The 16,617-nt window shown below is 43.2% G+C and overlaps 1 protein-coding gene across 1 annotated transcript in view; it reads right to left on the bottom strand.

Moving 5' to 3' along the window:
• ppm1lb (protein phosphatase, Mg2+/Mn2+ dependent, 1Lb) overlaps positions 1-16,561 on the bottom strand; it is a 50,682-nt gene extending 34,121 nt beyond the window's left edge. Inside the window, exon 1 of the mRNA XM_031743990.2 lies at positions 15,589-16,561. Coding sequence (XP_031599850.1) covers positions 15,589-15,987 — 399 coding nt within the window. The 5' untranslated portion in view covers positions 15,988-16,561. The remainder of the gene's footprint in view (positions 1-15,588) is intronic.
• Between the last annotated feature and the right edge of the window lie 56 nt (positions 16,562-16,617).

Below are 16,617 nucleotides of genomic sequence, written 5' to 3' on the forward strand. Positions count from 1 at the left end.
AGTGACAGTCTTGTGGGGGAACAAGACATCCCCTCCCACATACTGGCACAGGAGATTCTTGCTGAGAGGAACAGATGCCCGTGAGAAACAAAAAGTCTGATTCAGGATCAGTGTGTCGTTCAACACTAGTCCTCTTCAATCTGGAGAAAAAAACAAGACTGAATCTGTTACAGTCTGGAAGCAACACAACAAATTTCTCCCTGACTCAGTGACCCCACCGATGCTAATTTTTTCCCTTTATTTGTAGCTTAAACATGACTTATTCCCTCAGGTCACACTGATTTAAGAGGTAAACAGTTTAATGACAGATGAAGGGGTTGTGACGATGACACATGCAGCTCCACGATGGCTCAAAACCTCAGCATAGCCAAGTTCCCATCCAAAATAATGAGGACAGGATGCGTAGCCAAACTCCGAACTCGGTGCCCAATTTCCAAAACAATCCTAAATGTTGCCCATTACAGCTCAAAAACTATACTGTTGCCATTTGGACCAGCCATGTTCAATAAGCTCTGCGTGGAAAGCGTCCAAAATATCTGCTTTCAGTATGGCCCAGCTGATAAATTAACTTGATGCTTATAAGCTTGCCCCGTGGGAAATAATTCTGGATGAACAAGCTTCTAATCATTTTTGTTAATTTTTGGTTTGCAACCTTTTGACTTTTTGCGTATTTGTTGTCATGCCTGGAGAGAGAGAGCTGTGGGCGTAGTGACAAAGCCAGCAGGCGCTGGGCCACCGGGCTTCGAGGTAGCCCAGTTTCCACAGCAGGTGCAGAACCATCATGGAGCAGACCCACACCGCTTTGGCCTGCTCACCATTTCCAGCCTTAGACACCGCTGCACCCCCAAGGGACTGCCTGCTAAGAATAGAAGCCACCATGAGCCTCTGTCCTTCTCCATGTGTCGGTGTGTGTGTAGACATGCATATCCTTCAGGCTGCTCATGCTGCGCGTAGTACAAATTGTAGAAAGACATGCTTAAAACGACTGTGACATCACCTGAGCCTTACTGAAACAGTGACTGAACTGAAACGATGACCCAGCAAGTCTAATGCTGCAAGATGACATGATCAAGTGACAACCTGACATAATCAAGTGACAACATGAAGCAGTGAGATATCTGTCACATCAAGCAAAAAAAAAGAAAAAAAAAAAGACACATTACACATCTCAGTAATTCTAAGCAGTGTTTTAAAAGTCTTAAGTCACTCTCAGGCTTCCCAAGCTTGCTTGCATGGAGTTTGACAAGCAGGAGGAACATGGAAGCAGTGTAGTGTCCAGTGTATTTGGAGTATGGCAATGGCATTTTTAAAAAAAGCACATTTCATGACATGTAAACTCAATGTGCTCAACACAGAAGATCAAAACATAAAAACATGTGCAGGTTTAAGTGCCTTAAGGCAGAATAAGGGAAAAAGTCTGGGTGTCTGAGCAGATGTGGCACCATGTTTAGTCTTTTATTGTTAGGGTTAGGCACACAGATGTGGCTCTTTCACAAGTTCACAAGTTCAACAACAAATAAAATACGCTTGTAAGACTTTGTGGCTTGATGCTTCATGCTTTCTTGACACAAATTTGGAAGTACCTCGTGTCTTCAGACAGTCTCTTCTCTGAGGCTTTCATGGTGTTGTGCTAACATTTCAGGGATATTAATAGTGATGTGAACAAAATAAAAGAAAGACAAAGTGTGGAGGGAAAGGTTACATCTGTTGTTTGACTATCCATGGAGCACCTCACGCTGATGCTTTTTACTTCTTGAGAATTACAGTAGTGAGTGACGGAAGCGGAGCTTTTTCCAGCCCTTGAACATAAGTCTGTAGTTTCCATAAAGCGACCAGCAGCAATTATCCTACTTGTTCACATGAGTCAGGACTCCCTTGTATGGCAAGATCAGCTCATGCTAATTGGTGTTCAGGAACAGGCATATGTATCACTGGCTTGCAGTCACTCAAGCCCAAATGCCAAAAGTCTTTTTGACAGCATACATGTACCTAAAGAGGTCTCAAAGGAGCAGAATTTGTCAGCATGCCATGTGCAGTCTGTCAGTCTCTAAAAGCCAAGAGGAGACTCTGAAAAGACAGGATGCGTAGCGCTGTGCTGTCTTTGGAAACACTATAATTTACATTGTGTGTATGTGTGTGCGCATGCACGTGTTGTAAGTAAGGTGGACTCCCCTCAAGACTAGAGGAAGCAGACTCTTTAATATTTCAGAGCAGTGATAAATAAGTCAGACAGACTGCAGACAGATAAGGTGACTCTGCGGGCTGGGGCGAGGGGGTGCAGGGAGGACGAAGAGGAGGGGGACAGAGGTATAAAAGCAAAGGGAAGTGGGGAAATAGATATAGCAAGGTGGCGAGAGATACATCAGGTAATAGAGCAAAAGATGAGAAGACAGGTGGATTAGCAATGGGGAAAACACAAGAAAAACTAGACATCACTGGCAAAAAAAAAAGAAGAAGAGTGGAATATCTGCTTTAAAACCTACTTTAAACATTTCAGTATACAGTGAGGGATATGAGTATGTAATAAACAATCACACCTAAAATAGTTCAACAGATCAATCAGGTCTGTGATGCAGAAGAAGAAACCCTGTCCTTCACTGTTCCCACTTCCTCCCTCACACACAACCTCCAGCTACACCTCCAGCATGAAGCTGAAGACACTCGGGGCGAATGACAGACTTTGATTTCTGTTTCTGCGGACAAAAGGGATCACGAGGGGATCAGAAAGTGAGAAGAGATGAGTAGGTGAGGCGGAAGGAAGGGGGGGGATAGGATGCAGCGATGGGAGGGAGGGGACGAGAGAGAGAGAAAACAGAGACAGTTACTGTGGGGAAAGGTCAACAGAGGCACAGAGCAAGTGTGAGAGAGGAGATGAAAAACAGGCCGAAAGAGGTGGAAAAGTACGGCATGCTTTCTTGAGGGGGAGGAACTGCCCCATGGTGCCGTGGCCTTCGGTCTGGCAGACTTATGATCAAAAGATGATAAAGCTCCACTAGCACTTCAGCCTTGTAACTTGCTATGTTTAGCTTCTGTCAGCTCTTTGCTTCAGACAGATTCCTTAAGTCTGTGAACCTACATAGACATGGTGCAAACAGGAGTTTTGCTGCAGTCCTGGAAAATCTTTAGGCTCCGAGCAAGGCACTGCCTTTCAGCCCATCCGTTTTTATCCTCATCTCCTTTGAAAGAAATAGTTTCTTGCCCGCCTTTTCTCCACCTCCAAACAGCAGCTTTAAGCTCCCTCTTCCACTATCTTCACTTATACTTCTGTAAGCCAGGAGCATTTTTATTTCTCAGCTTGTCTGTCAGTCCCTCTCATCTCCGCAACTCTCTCCCTCTCTTTCTGTCCTCCTCCTCTCTCCTTCCCTAAATAAAGGCACATTTCAACCAAGCCAGCATTTTCCCCTTTTTTCTCTCACCCTCAATAAAGCATCTCTCCCCTTCTGAACAGCATCAGTATAGCTACCAGCTCTGCTTCTGGATAAGCTCATTAAATCAACTCAGGAAGAAGGCAACATACATATTTCTCTGGGTAACATCAAGGTACTGGACGGTTAAGCAGATACAGGGTTAGGGAAAAAAAAAAAAAAGCCCCCCAGGAAGGAAAAGCTTAATTGAACAATTAAACGCATACAAATGATCAGGATGTGGATGATGTAAAAAAAGAATAAGAATCCACAGAGAGAATTTAATCCCACTATCCCCAGTGGGATTATGGTAAATCTAACCTGCCCTGCTGTCTCTTCTGCTCCTTATAGCCTCAGCTCAGAGTTGAAGACTGCAGGGATCCTGTGAGCCTTGAGGTGTTGGCATTATCCCTATAAGGTTCCTCTGCACCACAGTAATCAATTACTATTCCTGCTTATCTGCCTCTAAAACTACCCATCCATCCAAAGCCATCACCAGCCCATGACCCAGAGCACAGGAAAGGAAAGATCCTTTAATCAACACTCATTTACAGAAACACAGGATGTGATGTATTTGTATAGCTTTCTGCAAAACTTGTTAGGCACTGTACTAAAATGAGACTTAAAAGACCATAAATAGTACATTAAATAAAAAAGGATTTGAATCTGTGTTTTGCAGGACAGATTTGCTCTTGGTCAATCATCAGAGTGAGACAGCAGTACATGATTGTTCCAAGGATTTCAGAAAACTGGCCACAGAATGAATCTGAGAGCGATCAGACGCCTCTCTGATTGTGTTACATAAATCAAGGGCAAGAAAACTAAACTTTTCCACAGTGAAATGTTTGTCCTGTTTGGCAGTGTACCAGTGGATGTGGCAGTATGCAGTCATCACATCACCACAGCTTATATTATTCCAATAACTATTTTTGGGCCAATGATTCACCAAAACCACACTAAAAATCAGAAAGATCTTAAATTCTTGGTCAAATTTGTAATTTTTTTAAAAATGTATTCACAGAGTAATTTTTCAAGCATGGACACAAACACTCTGGATCAAGGTCCTTCACTGTGAAGATCTGTTGTTTTTAAATCTGAATGATTACTTGGGGGGTGGTAAAATAATAGAAGCAATATCAAAACCTTTGAACATTTGTAACCCTTTTGAGTTCCACATTAGCATTAAATGCTGGTACATATTGAGATGCAAAGCAATGATAGTTTTAAACTAGAAAAAAAGCCAGACCCATGTGAGGCTAATTTAGGTCACTAGGGTCAGAGGAAATCAACAACCTGTTTCAGATTCTCTGAATGAGACCAACAACACCTCATGAGGCTTCATACACGCACTCAGTAGATCACACTTCCACAGACAGGCTACACACAGGCCTTGCTCTAAACTTGCAGTGCCATTCAGTCCCTGCTGGCATGCTTTAAGATTACACAAACAAAAAAAGGTCAGACCAATAAAGATTGGAATTAACTCGCAATCCTATTGGAAGATTAAGTTTATTTATTGCGGTTACTCTGATGAACATGTACACGTTTCCCTCAGTCTGTTTACAAAAAAGCCTCAATCTGCTTCTTTACCCTTCTACACCGTCCTCATTTTTCCCTTCCAATTATATCTTCAACCTCATCTGTTTGCTCTTTAGAATAAACAACTTCATCTAAAGATTGCAGAGCAGATTGTTCACCCAAAAGCCTTACTAGTTTTAGATTAGTGCCTCCTTTTCTTATTTTTTTTTCTTTTTTTAACAGGAAACTCATTGAGGGGCAATGAGGGGAAAAAAATCCTACGATCGTGAATCTCAAAGGGCCATAATCAAGATTTCATGGCAGAGATCCAGCAAGACCCTGATATACAAACATAGACTGTCTGCCTGGGAATGCATGGACATCACACACATACAAATGTGTGCATAACATCCCTCTGCCTCCCAATTTTAATCACAAGCACAAGTTAATGACATTCTGTGGAGTCTGGTCTTTTTTATCATATCCCATGAGCTTTTCTTATAGCATAAATTAAAGACAACCTGGGTCAGGATTGGTTCACCGCCAGGTGTATTCCAAGGTTTGTAGCTCACGGTTCTTCCCCTGAATAGAAACCATGTGTAATAATCAAACATTCATATCAGCTGCATTCCTTTTGTCTGGGTAGATCCAGTATGTGTGCAGCACATGTGTGCGGCAGACCGGCTGCAGCATGCTAACTTTAAATATACACACACCAACATGTGGTCAGAAAAAAAAAAAACATTCAAATTGAGATAGGGGAGAAATCTCATTTTATAAATAAAAAAACAAACGATTCAGTCTTTTATGGGCAACAAGGGTTAAGTGGTTAACTCTGTGTTGCCTCACAGCAACAAGGCTTAGGGCTTGAGCCTGCCGGCTGGTCGGCTGGGGCCTTTCTGTGTGGAGTTTACATGTTCTCCCTGTGGGTTTCCTCCAGGCAAGCTAATTTCCTCCCAGGTAAATTGGTGGATGTGAGAGTGTGTGGTGGCCTGTCGCACTATTTCACCCGAATGGGTAGACCCAGCCTTCCTGCAACCCTGAGCTGGTTAAGAAAATTGCTTAATGGTTTGACAGTTTGTTATGAGAGACCTTGGAAGCTTAAAAATGATCTAAGTTGGCTCACCCCACATCTGGGCATTTATACTGATAAGAGGCAGTGGCACACAACCAGCAGGCCTGTTTTCTTTTTAGGAGGATGCACCTGCCCTACCCGCAGGTCCACTTGGCTAGCGCCAGGAGAGGAAGAGCCACAACTGTGAGCTATACAAATATCATGGCTGAGGCTCTTTGCGCACACAATCACACCAATGTTGCTAACTCTGAACAGCTGCAGCTCGCTACCTCCTCTCAGCCAACATTCTTCTCCCGCCATCCTTCACTGCCAGCGAGCAGGCAAACTCCAAGTGACTCGTCTATTTTCCCAATCACACGCAGACAAACAAACAATTGAGTAGCTGGCGCTCGCATACAGGGTTAGGCTTCTGGAGCTGGATTCAAATTGTAGACAATGCTGTGTGAGCATTTTTTCACTTCAGCGCTTTATATAACAGCCATCTACGTGAGAATGCAGCCCCTCTCAAAAACAAAATGCAGCAGCCGGGTTCCAACCATGTGATTAGATTTACAGACTCTTAATCACCTAGAAACACACATAAGACAGTCTAATAGCATTTTCTTTGAGTGCTGCTGTAGGTGAGCATTGTGCATTCAGAGCAAGACTTGTAGCTTTGCTATGTTTGAAACCGGATTTTAAAGCTATACTTTGAATGCATTTTTTGGTATTTAAAACTAGGGGAAAGCATCACATGGGGTAGCATTCTTGCTCACCATGAGCGTGGAAAGCAGCTGGCATGGCAGCGGGAGGGACAGGTTGACATGGCCTTGAAGACGAAGAGCTTGTGCGGCTTTCACTCACTGCCAACCCCCCTCAGAGAGAGGAGGAGTCGGAAAGAGGGGGTTGAAAGGGTGATAAAGGGAAAACAGGGTGACAGACGGGTGGTTGAGGGGGGGGGGTTGTCACCCAAACACAACAGCTCTATTACCAAACCCACCATATAGCAACATCACAGCTCAGACTAGCCCTGCGGGATTAAGAGTGGGTGAAGTGGAAGGGGACAAAGAAAAGGCGAGCATCGCAAAGCTGAAACTTTGGAAATGACTTTCGAAAACAGACCTCCTCTAAGAAGCACCACATGCACACAGTGATGTCATGTGACGTGTTCGTGTGAACGGTGACCTTGTGGCCTCTTTCTGCTTGGAGGAAGCTGTATATTTAGTTGGTGGGGTTTAGCTGAAGTGTTTGACAGCAAGGGTGTTAAATTATTGAGTAGTCAGTGCCAGCAGGGAAGGATGGCACACTGAGGCTGAAGAAGGTCCTCTTATCTGGTGCTACATGCTGTTGGCAAACACATATACACACGCACAGCCCTGACACACAAGTACACACACCCATCAAACCTGAGAAATATATTTTTTAAATATTTTACTAAATGCTCTTATCTTTTAAAGAGAGTGGAAGGGTTTAAGGCTATGCAGAGGCAAAGAAAATGTTAGTACAATTGAAAGACTGTACTAACATTTATTTCATGTAAAATGATGACAGAGGACAAGAGGAGATTACAGATGTTTACTCCAGGGCCAAACATTTAGGCTGCCTGACAGGCAGCAGCCTCATTCGTCCATTTATTTGCTGCGTTTCACTCCTTGAATCCACTCCTCAGTCGCTCCCTGACAGTCTTGTCACCACAAATAAGGCGAACCTGACTACCCGGGACAAATTACCAAAAGGTCAGAAGACTTTTCGGCAGAACTCTCCGGCTGTCTGTTCTCTCCACTGCTGCACAAGTATTTTCCGAGAGAGCATGACCTCCCTGTTCTCTCCACTTTCTGCTTCACTTGAATTCAAGGAGGGGCTGAAATGTTACGTGTCAGCTTTCATCACAAGTGACAGAACTGGGTACAACAGGATAAGAGTATTAATGAGCAGTCTTACTGATTATAATTAGGTCCATTTCTCTCTTTAAAAAAAAAATAGTTTAATAAAAACAGTTTATGATGCACTTTAAGAGCTGCTGCTAATGCTTTAGCCTCATCGGGCTTCCAGAAAACACTACAGCGGCACCACTGCACTCCGAATCCAATTATTTCCAATGGCTTGCACTGGGCTACGATGGTCTGTCAGTGCACTGATCAAAGGGCTAGTTAAACTTTGACCACTGTGCGCTGTGACTAATACCCAAGCGGTCAATAGAAACAAGGCTTCCAGCTGGGTGTCAGTAGACCAAAGTGGAGAAAAGCTGATATTGTGTGCCTGAATTGCCTGAATTATACTGCACTGGTTTGCTTTATTTTTTTAAACCCTGTTAGTAAAGTCCCAACTTGGAAAGATGTTTAAATTGAACTTTAATAGTCAGGCCGCTTGTTGATGGTAGGCGATCTGTTTATTTAGACACAACTTAGGTTTGTTTGTATTAATAGCTCAGTAGCTCTATAGTTAAAAGTTTTCTTAAAAGATAAAAAAAAACTGAGTATTTGATGTGACAACACTGTTCAGACTTCTTCGCTTATGGAGGAGTGGTTATAAAGACTTGAGTCAAAACTACAAACCTTCAAGTTAAATTTCATTTTGGAGAGACGACAAACTCCCAGCGAGCCAAATCTACCGTGTAGGGCGGGTGGTGATCAAAGACTATACTCATGTGGCCAAAACAGCATTAAATTTTAGGACATTACAGAAGAGCTTTGCACCATCTTACCCTCTGGAGTGAATTCTCAGTGCACAACTCCATGACTGATTTGACGTTTAAAAGAGATTAGCACTTCCTTCTTTGCATAACCTAGCTGTCATCAGCTGTCATGGTCATTGATTTGAAGGTCTGTTAATTTGACACTAAAGTTTTCACTTTCTGAACAAGTTTGAGGTCTACAAGTGGGCTATAAGCAGCCCGAGGAGACGACCGTCGAGGAGAAAACAGGCAAATTTAAATACAGTATGGTTTTTGGTTTTTTTATGTGCAAAGTAACAGAATTTTATCATCGCAACTTGTATTTAGAAGACGAGCATGAGGGTTTTTCAAATGTTTCCCTGTTTTGCTCTGCTCTGGCTTCCCCAGCGTACCGAACCCAGGAGCAAGCACAGCAAATTGTCTTGTATCTGAAATCCACATGAATCTCAATAGTGTGTTCCAGCATGCAAACAGCACAGTGGGCAATGGGCTGGCTGGCAGAACCGGTGCACCACATGAGACAAACTTATATCTGAAGTCTGCAATGACTGATTTATTGTCAACGTTGGCACTATTTTCACACACTAGTCTCCATTTACTCTTGCTTCAGAGCTGTTCTGGGCAAAATACTGAAGAAAATGCTGCTTTCCTTAGCTGCTAGACATCATCTCTACTGTCCAGTTAGAGTTTTTTTGTTTTGTTTTGTTTTCATAGCAAGCAGCTGGCTGCTGTGCCCAAAAGCACGACTGATGAGAGCAGTGTAAGTGAACCAAAAAGCTGAACTATTAAAAGCTCAGAAGAGCAGATGTGAATAAAACAGTTGGGCAATTCCTTTAACATAATAATACTTAATATAGCTGATTACAACCTTTTGATTGTTTGCATTCAGCATTACTCATGTCATGTGACACTGGAGCATGCTTAGTGTCTTATATAAACTTTCTGAGGGTACTTGATGTGAAGCAGGTGGCTCTTCTTAATAGGTTTTTGGTGGTTTTGAGCTTCTTGCTCAAGTCTTCTCTCTCTCTAACATCAAACTGCCCCTCTCTCCAACTGCTTGCTCTGCAAGCTTGCAACACACACATTAATATTCATACACCCAGGCACATGCTGGTGTCCTTGGTCTTGCTACTCCTTCTCGCTCTCACTCTCTCTATTTGCTCTCTCTCTCTCTAATCCTGTAAAGCCAACAGTGCAATTAGTCACATGCCGAGTCTTTCTTTCATCTCTCCAGTGAGCGTGAGCTCAGGAGGAATTCAAACGGCTCGGTATCTACCCTTCTGGGGTAAAACACAAACATGTACATAGCCGTATTAAAATACCTCAAATTCAAACAACAGCCTGTCTGACTATAACGCGTCCTTGGGGTTTAAAAGGTGAACCATCATCGATTCCCTCTTAAAAGTCTTGTCTTCTTTGCAACTCAAGGAACTGCACTAAACTTGAAAGCAAGTTTAGCCTTAAACTGAAGCAAAGGTAAACTCAGGACAAGCTAAGACTGAAAGGAGTCCTCTAAAAATGATCACCGTCCCTGTGGTTTCGACGTTATTTGTGCTTCTTTGCTCTGAACTCGCCGCAGTCACCTCCTTCACAGTTAGGAGCCGTATCTATCACAACCCACTCACAAACTCCACTGATCGAAACAGCATGAGAGAGCGAGCTGTGATGGAAATCCACAGAACAAAAACTTAAAAGGATAGGGAAACAGACGGCAAGAGAAAGCCCCCGCATTCAAGTTAAACAGGCTTATCGTGAATGTCTTCTCTATGCTCTACAGTTAAGGTAATTTTGCACTGCCTGAAGCCACAACCTGAGAGTGAGACGGGGAGGAGTGAAGTACGGCTCACTCTCTACATCCCGGTAAAGGAACAAATGGCTCATGTTGCCATTAAATGGACAGAGAGCCCAGGGTTATCACTTTCATGCAGGTTATTCCCACGTGTCAGCTAAAAATCAATCTCCATTTAACTGATAAATCTCCTCACTGAGCCAGCATCTAATATGACGGGGACAGCCGAAGGTATGCTCACATTAAACACCGATTTTTAACACTTTGGAAATTGAATTTGCATTGTCTGTGTGTGTGTGTGTGTGTGTGTGTGTGTGTGTGTGTGTGTGTGTGTGTGTGTGTGTGTGTGTGTGTGTGTGTGTGTGTGTGTAAGTGGGGTTTGTGATGCAAAAAGATAATGAAAGAAAAAAGGAGATTTCCAGATGTTATCAATCGCTCACTGATAATTTATTTATCTGGTAGTAAACTGATTGGTTCCAGTGAATTGGCAGAACATCAACAGAGTCAAACGAATGAAGACATCCATCTTCTGTCTCTACTTCCTATCCTCCAACCAGCTGAAAACACACCGCAGTACAGGCTGGCCATCTGAATTCATCTTAATTTGGCATATGATGTGCTTTTCAGAAGAATGCACAGATAGCAACATTAAAGAAACGGCTCACGCTTTAAACTTAATTTATCATGAAGTGAGAAAAAGCACAAAGGAAGACTTGGAGGTTCTGTAACTGGGACAAAGAACAGCGGTGAGCTTGTCAACATCCTGAAAGAAGAATCAGAGCGATGACGATGTGAATCACCACTTTGACTCAGAACTTTTAGAATAAAAATCAGAGCAAAAACAGGAAGCAAACACTGCCTTGAATGGAAGTTATTAGCTTTATATTCGGGCAGCCATATGCACAAGTAATCATGTTATCACGGGTGGGCAGACCTTTTATTGTATCAAATCATGCACTCATTCACTACTTGCATTCAGGCAGTTCTATGTAGCGTTATATTGTGAGCTCTTTGGCTAAACACAAAAACTATCGGACACTTGGACAGCGCAGTTTGGTAATATAAAAACTAATTTTGCAGCCATTTACATTCTGACGCGCCGATCTTCTTCCTCTCACCTGTCTATGTTTTTATGGTTTTCTTTCTATTCCATGCTTGGGTAATGACCATCAGTTGTACGCTACTTCTTGTGAGGCCTTGTACAATACTTTGAGTCTACTGTAACAGCCTAAGTAATTCACTACACAGATCTACAAAATGGTGAACTCAATATGTAGTCTATCATCCAGTCATGTGAAAAAGAAAGTTTCTCACTGGACTCCTGAGAGAAACAAAGTACATCCATACTGCAGCCAGGTAAACTGCACCTCTATAAAAGTGGATGATTTGGTAAGCTTGCTGTTCTGGAGCATTTAGTTTACGGTTAAAACTAAGCTACAATCTTCCCAATAATGGACACCCCCAAAAACTCAGACTGTGCAATGTTCAGATGAACTGCAAAAAATCCAAGAGCAACACCTCATACTGTACAGGACTCAGTGGGCATGTTTAAAGTTCATGACAGCAGAATCAGAAAAAGACTGAACAAGTGTGGCTTGTTTGGACAGCTTGCCAGGAGAAAGCCTGTTCTCTAAAAAGAACATGGCACCCCGGCATAGGTTTACAAAGCTGCATCTGATTAAACCACAAGATATCTGGAGCAACGTCCTTTGGACAGCTGAGACCAAAGTGGAGACGTTTGCTGTAATGCAGAATGTCTGATTTGGAGAAAACCAAACACAGCCTGTGAGCACAAACACCTCATACCAACTGTCAAGCATGGTAGTAGAGGAGCTATGCTTGCCACCTTGCAGTCACCAAGTCTGAACATGAACTCCTCTGTATACTAAAGTATTCTAGAGTTTCTTGTGAGACCATATTTCTGACAGATAAAGGTTGTGCTAGCACGACAATGATCCCAAGCACACCAGCAAATCTGCAACAGAATATTTGAAAAAGAAAAGAATAAAAATGTTGCAATGAGCCAGTAAAAAAGTCCAGACCTCAACCTGACTGAAATGTTGTGGTGGGGCTTTAAGAGAGCTGCGTATAAACAAATGCCTACAAACCTCAATGAACTGAAGCAATGCTGCAAAGAAGACTGGGAAAAAAATCCTCCTCCACAATGATGTGAGACACTGATAAAGTCATACAAGAAAACAACTGGTTCAAGTTATTGCTGCTAAATAGTGGTTCTGTAAGCTAATCACAAGATATAGATACAAAGTAGTTTCTCCACAGGACTGTATCATGTCAGGTGAAAACCATTTTACACAGCTGTAAATACAGAGCAATTATGGATGCAGCTTTTTAATTCAGTTTGACTTTTTGGAGAAGAACTATGCAAGCTGTTTGAAGCTTACTGCCTGCCTTTTCCAGCTCCATCACTAAACACAGGAATGAGAAAGATACCAATCTTGTACTGATCAATTTCTTGGCAAGAAAGCATCTGTTTGCCTGTCAATAATAGGATACAGTAATTACAAGAGCGTTTAGTGCCTGCCCTCACTCACAGCACCGGTACATGCATTAACAATAACGGATTGCAGGAAGAAATTGAAAGCTTTGTCAAGCCAAGATGATGAATCAATATTATAAATCCCAACCAGAGCTGGTATGCAGGTAAACTGTCAGCTGTTCTGATAAATCCTTCAATGTCCTTTTTCTTTAAAAAGACAGACATTACACACATGCAGCCTCTTAGTAATGGGCATTGGCTGCTTTTCTTTATGTTATGTAATTGTCAGGTGAATATTTTACCTGACTTGGTTTCAACACAGTCCACTTTTTTTTTTTTAAATTTCCTGTAATTAAATAGCTATCAGTTAACATTAATCAATTATATAACATAACCACTGGTGGCAGCCTTTATTGTAATTTAACCTAGCATTTCCTCCTCTGCGTTGATTTTATTTCTCTATTTTAGCATGCTCACACCCCAGTGAAAGTGTACTTTACATTTCTGTCCATTACAGGATTTGTAAACATCCAAGAAGGGCTAAAGTCTTGGATGCTAAAAAGATGCTGGCACAAGTCCGACATTGCTTTAATGACTGTGTATATGTGGCCTGGATGAGCAGAGTGTGTGTGCATGCGTGCGTGTGTAAAGAAATTGAAGCATTTGACACCTCACTAACAAGCCAGCTGAGGCAGCCAGTATCCTGATGCTGCCTTGGGCCACACAGCATCACTCCGCTTAATGCCCTCTGGCTAAGTATAAATATAAAAATATCTACATCCACCAAAGAGAGGAAGTTTTTTATTTTTATTTATTTATTTATTTTCTGAAGGCTGCTGACTGGCAACCATTTTCCACACTTCAAAAGAGGGCGTGGGAATAAACCGATGCCCATGGACATGAAACGATAAAACAGACTCTCACATCCAAAGGCAAATCCTAAGCATCTCTTCTCGCTCTTCCCACTCGCCACCGATGCTCTCCCACTCGTTTTCTCTCTTTTTTTTCCCCTGGCAGATCAACAAACATATCTCCTACTTATTTTTCTTAAACACATGTATGGTGAGCTGTGGCAGAGCTAACAGGTTAGGCCACTGATCGCTAAAAATGAACTCCACAGAGGAGGGAAGGAGGCCATGAGGGGAAACCCAATCCAATGACCACTTTTGGTCAAAAAGCTGCAGCATCCAGCGTTGCGGCCTAAAATTTAATTTCCCCAAGTAGAAAAGCCACCTCGATGCCTTTAGCTGCCTATTTTTAGTATGTTATCATTCAGCCACAATCAGAGTACAGCAGTCAACCTCAGGAGTGAGGATTGTTGCAGTGAGACAATAACAAAAAAAAAAAAAAAGCACTGAGCTCCTCGGAAACCAGAAGTGGCTCATCGGAAAGAAGAGAAGAGAAGAGAAGAGAAGAGAAGAGAAGAGAAGAGAAGAGAAGAGAAGAGAAAGAGAAGAGTCTATTGGAGTTTATGTTTCTTCTTCTTTCTATTTGGTGGCTCTGTTGCATCAGCACTGTCAGCTGAGGGCACAGTCGAAGCCTCAGAAAACAATGCCCGAGCAGAGGCATGCTTCGACTTCATAATAAATCAGTGTTTTCATGTTCCCGCCTGACTGTGGCATCATGTCAAATGCTCTTTGTCCCTTTAACTGACAGCACTTTTTAAGGGTCTCATTGTGAGCTGCTTTGTCAGGCTGTTGCCTCGATGCCCTGACATTAATTAGCACCAAGGAAGCAGAAAGCAAAGGAGAATGGCTGTAACCAGCGGACTAGTGATCGATGTCATCTGTGTTTTTCCTCACAGTATGGGGCCCTGGCTAGAATCTGAAAAAATCTGAGTTTATCCTTCTCCTTCCAGCTATAATTGTGTTCGACTATGGGGGATGCATCCCTGCTTTGGACAAACAAACCCAAGAGAGATTGTTTTTGGAGACAAATAAGCTGGAAATAAAGAGCATGCGGCTCTACTTGCCATCTAAAAGAAGACTCTCTCACAGGGAGGGTGACTGTGTTTGCAAGGCTGTAACGAGAAAACCCAGAAGCCCCAGTGTCGCTGTGCCTCTGTGTGTGTGTCACTTGGTTTGTCCTAATTAAAGTCATAACTTGCACCCATCAGTGACACAGGACGTCAAAGTGAATCCTGCCTAATTACTCGACCTCGAGTCCCTGTCTTAAAGAGTCTCCGTGTTAACACATTCAAGACATTCATTAGTTCAGTTTCTCCTTACCTCGAGTTGCATAATCCTGAATTAGTTTGCGTTTGATTAAATTACCACACAGAGAAAAAAATACACAGGGTTCAAACTGAGGAAGGAAAATATCCCCTTTATCACTACACATTAACTCTATGTAACTTAATACACTGTAATAAATGATTTATGGGGTGGACTACATCGCTTTATCCGTTAGAAGTTATTTTAGGCGTACAGAAAGTAGATTTTTAGCCCTCATATTTATACTTTATTTAAAAGTAAAACGAGGACAGTTTTGGTTGAAAATACCGAATAAGATCTCTGCTTCATTTAGTCTCATTCGTGTTTTTAATAAAGAAATAAAAGCAGGTCTAAGAAAAGGACCAGACATAACTCATTCAAACCCACACTTTAGCCCCACTGGAGATCACTTTAATGTCCCCCTGGGTACCACACTCACCTCTCCTCCGTGGCCATCAAAAACCCCAAAGATTGACGGGTGACTCTTGTTGACGATGTCGGTGAGCACCTCGAACCTGTCCTCCATGTGATCTCGCCGGCCTTGGATGGAGTACACGGCCACGTTGTTACTCTTGAACTCCCAGGTCTTGGAGAACTCCGCGTCCAGGACGTCCAGCCCACCGAAGCGCTCGTTCTGCATCATCTCCGCCACTTTCCCCTTGACCATCTTGACCGCATCTCGGCTGGACTTGACGATGGTCTTCACTTCGTCCGTGTGGAAGAAGTAACTCCACAGAGCCAGGCTGATGCACAGCAGGAACAAGGTCTCCGGTCTGAGCAGAAAATAACGCATGATCCGACCTAACAGAGACAGCAGGGTCATTGTATCCTCTATCATTTATTTATTCACGCGCAGGAAATCGCGGCAGGTTGTGTGTCGCTCGCCCCCCCGCCGCAGATTTCACTCCATCGTCGCTGTTTTTGTTGTTGATGATGTTACCGTGTTTGCTTTGGTTAGCGGCGAAACAGACACATTTAACCGAGCTACTCACGCCGGGAAACATTCAGGTTATACTGGACCAACGGGTGACACTTCACTGCATTCCTGTACCAGGACCCTCAAGGCAGGAGGGAGACGTATCAGCGACCGAGGGGAGATAAAGAAGAAGAAGCGCGGTGCACCGGCTGGTTCCCTCTAGCATTCAGCCCAGCAGTGAGCCACCACCAACGGCTGTCCGCTGACCATCTGCCGCGGTCCGAGAACACGGACACCCCAGGCGGGAAACAGCAGCTTCTCCCCTCTGTTTGGACTTGAGGTTAAGCCAGTGTGTTGGCTAGAGTAAAGTTGTGGGCAGAGCCTGTCCCTCCCCGGCCAGCCCTGCTACTGTTCCCAGTCCTGAAATAGCAGCCTGTGCTGAAACCCTCACATTCCCAGCTGCCACACTGGCTGCGAAGCCCCGCTGCTGCTTTCCTAAACGGCCGTGCTGCTTTCAGGTGCAGCTCGTAAAGTTCCCCTTCAATATTGTAG

Source organism: Oreochromis aureus, linkage group 14, assembly GCF_013358895.1.
Source record: "Oreochromis aureus strain Israel breed Guangdong linkage group 14, ZZ_aureus, whole genome shotgun sequence".
Lineage (NCBI taxonomy): Eukaryota > Metazoa > Chordata > Actinopteri > Cichliformes > Cichlidae > Oreochromis > Oreochromis aureus.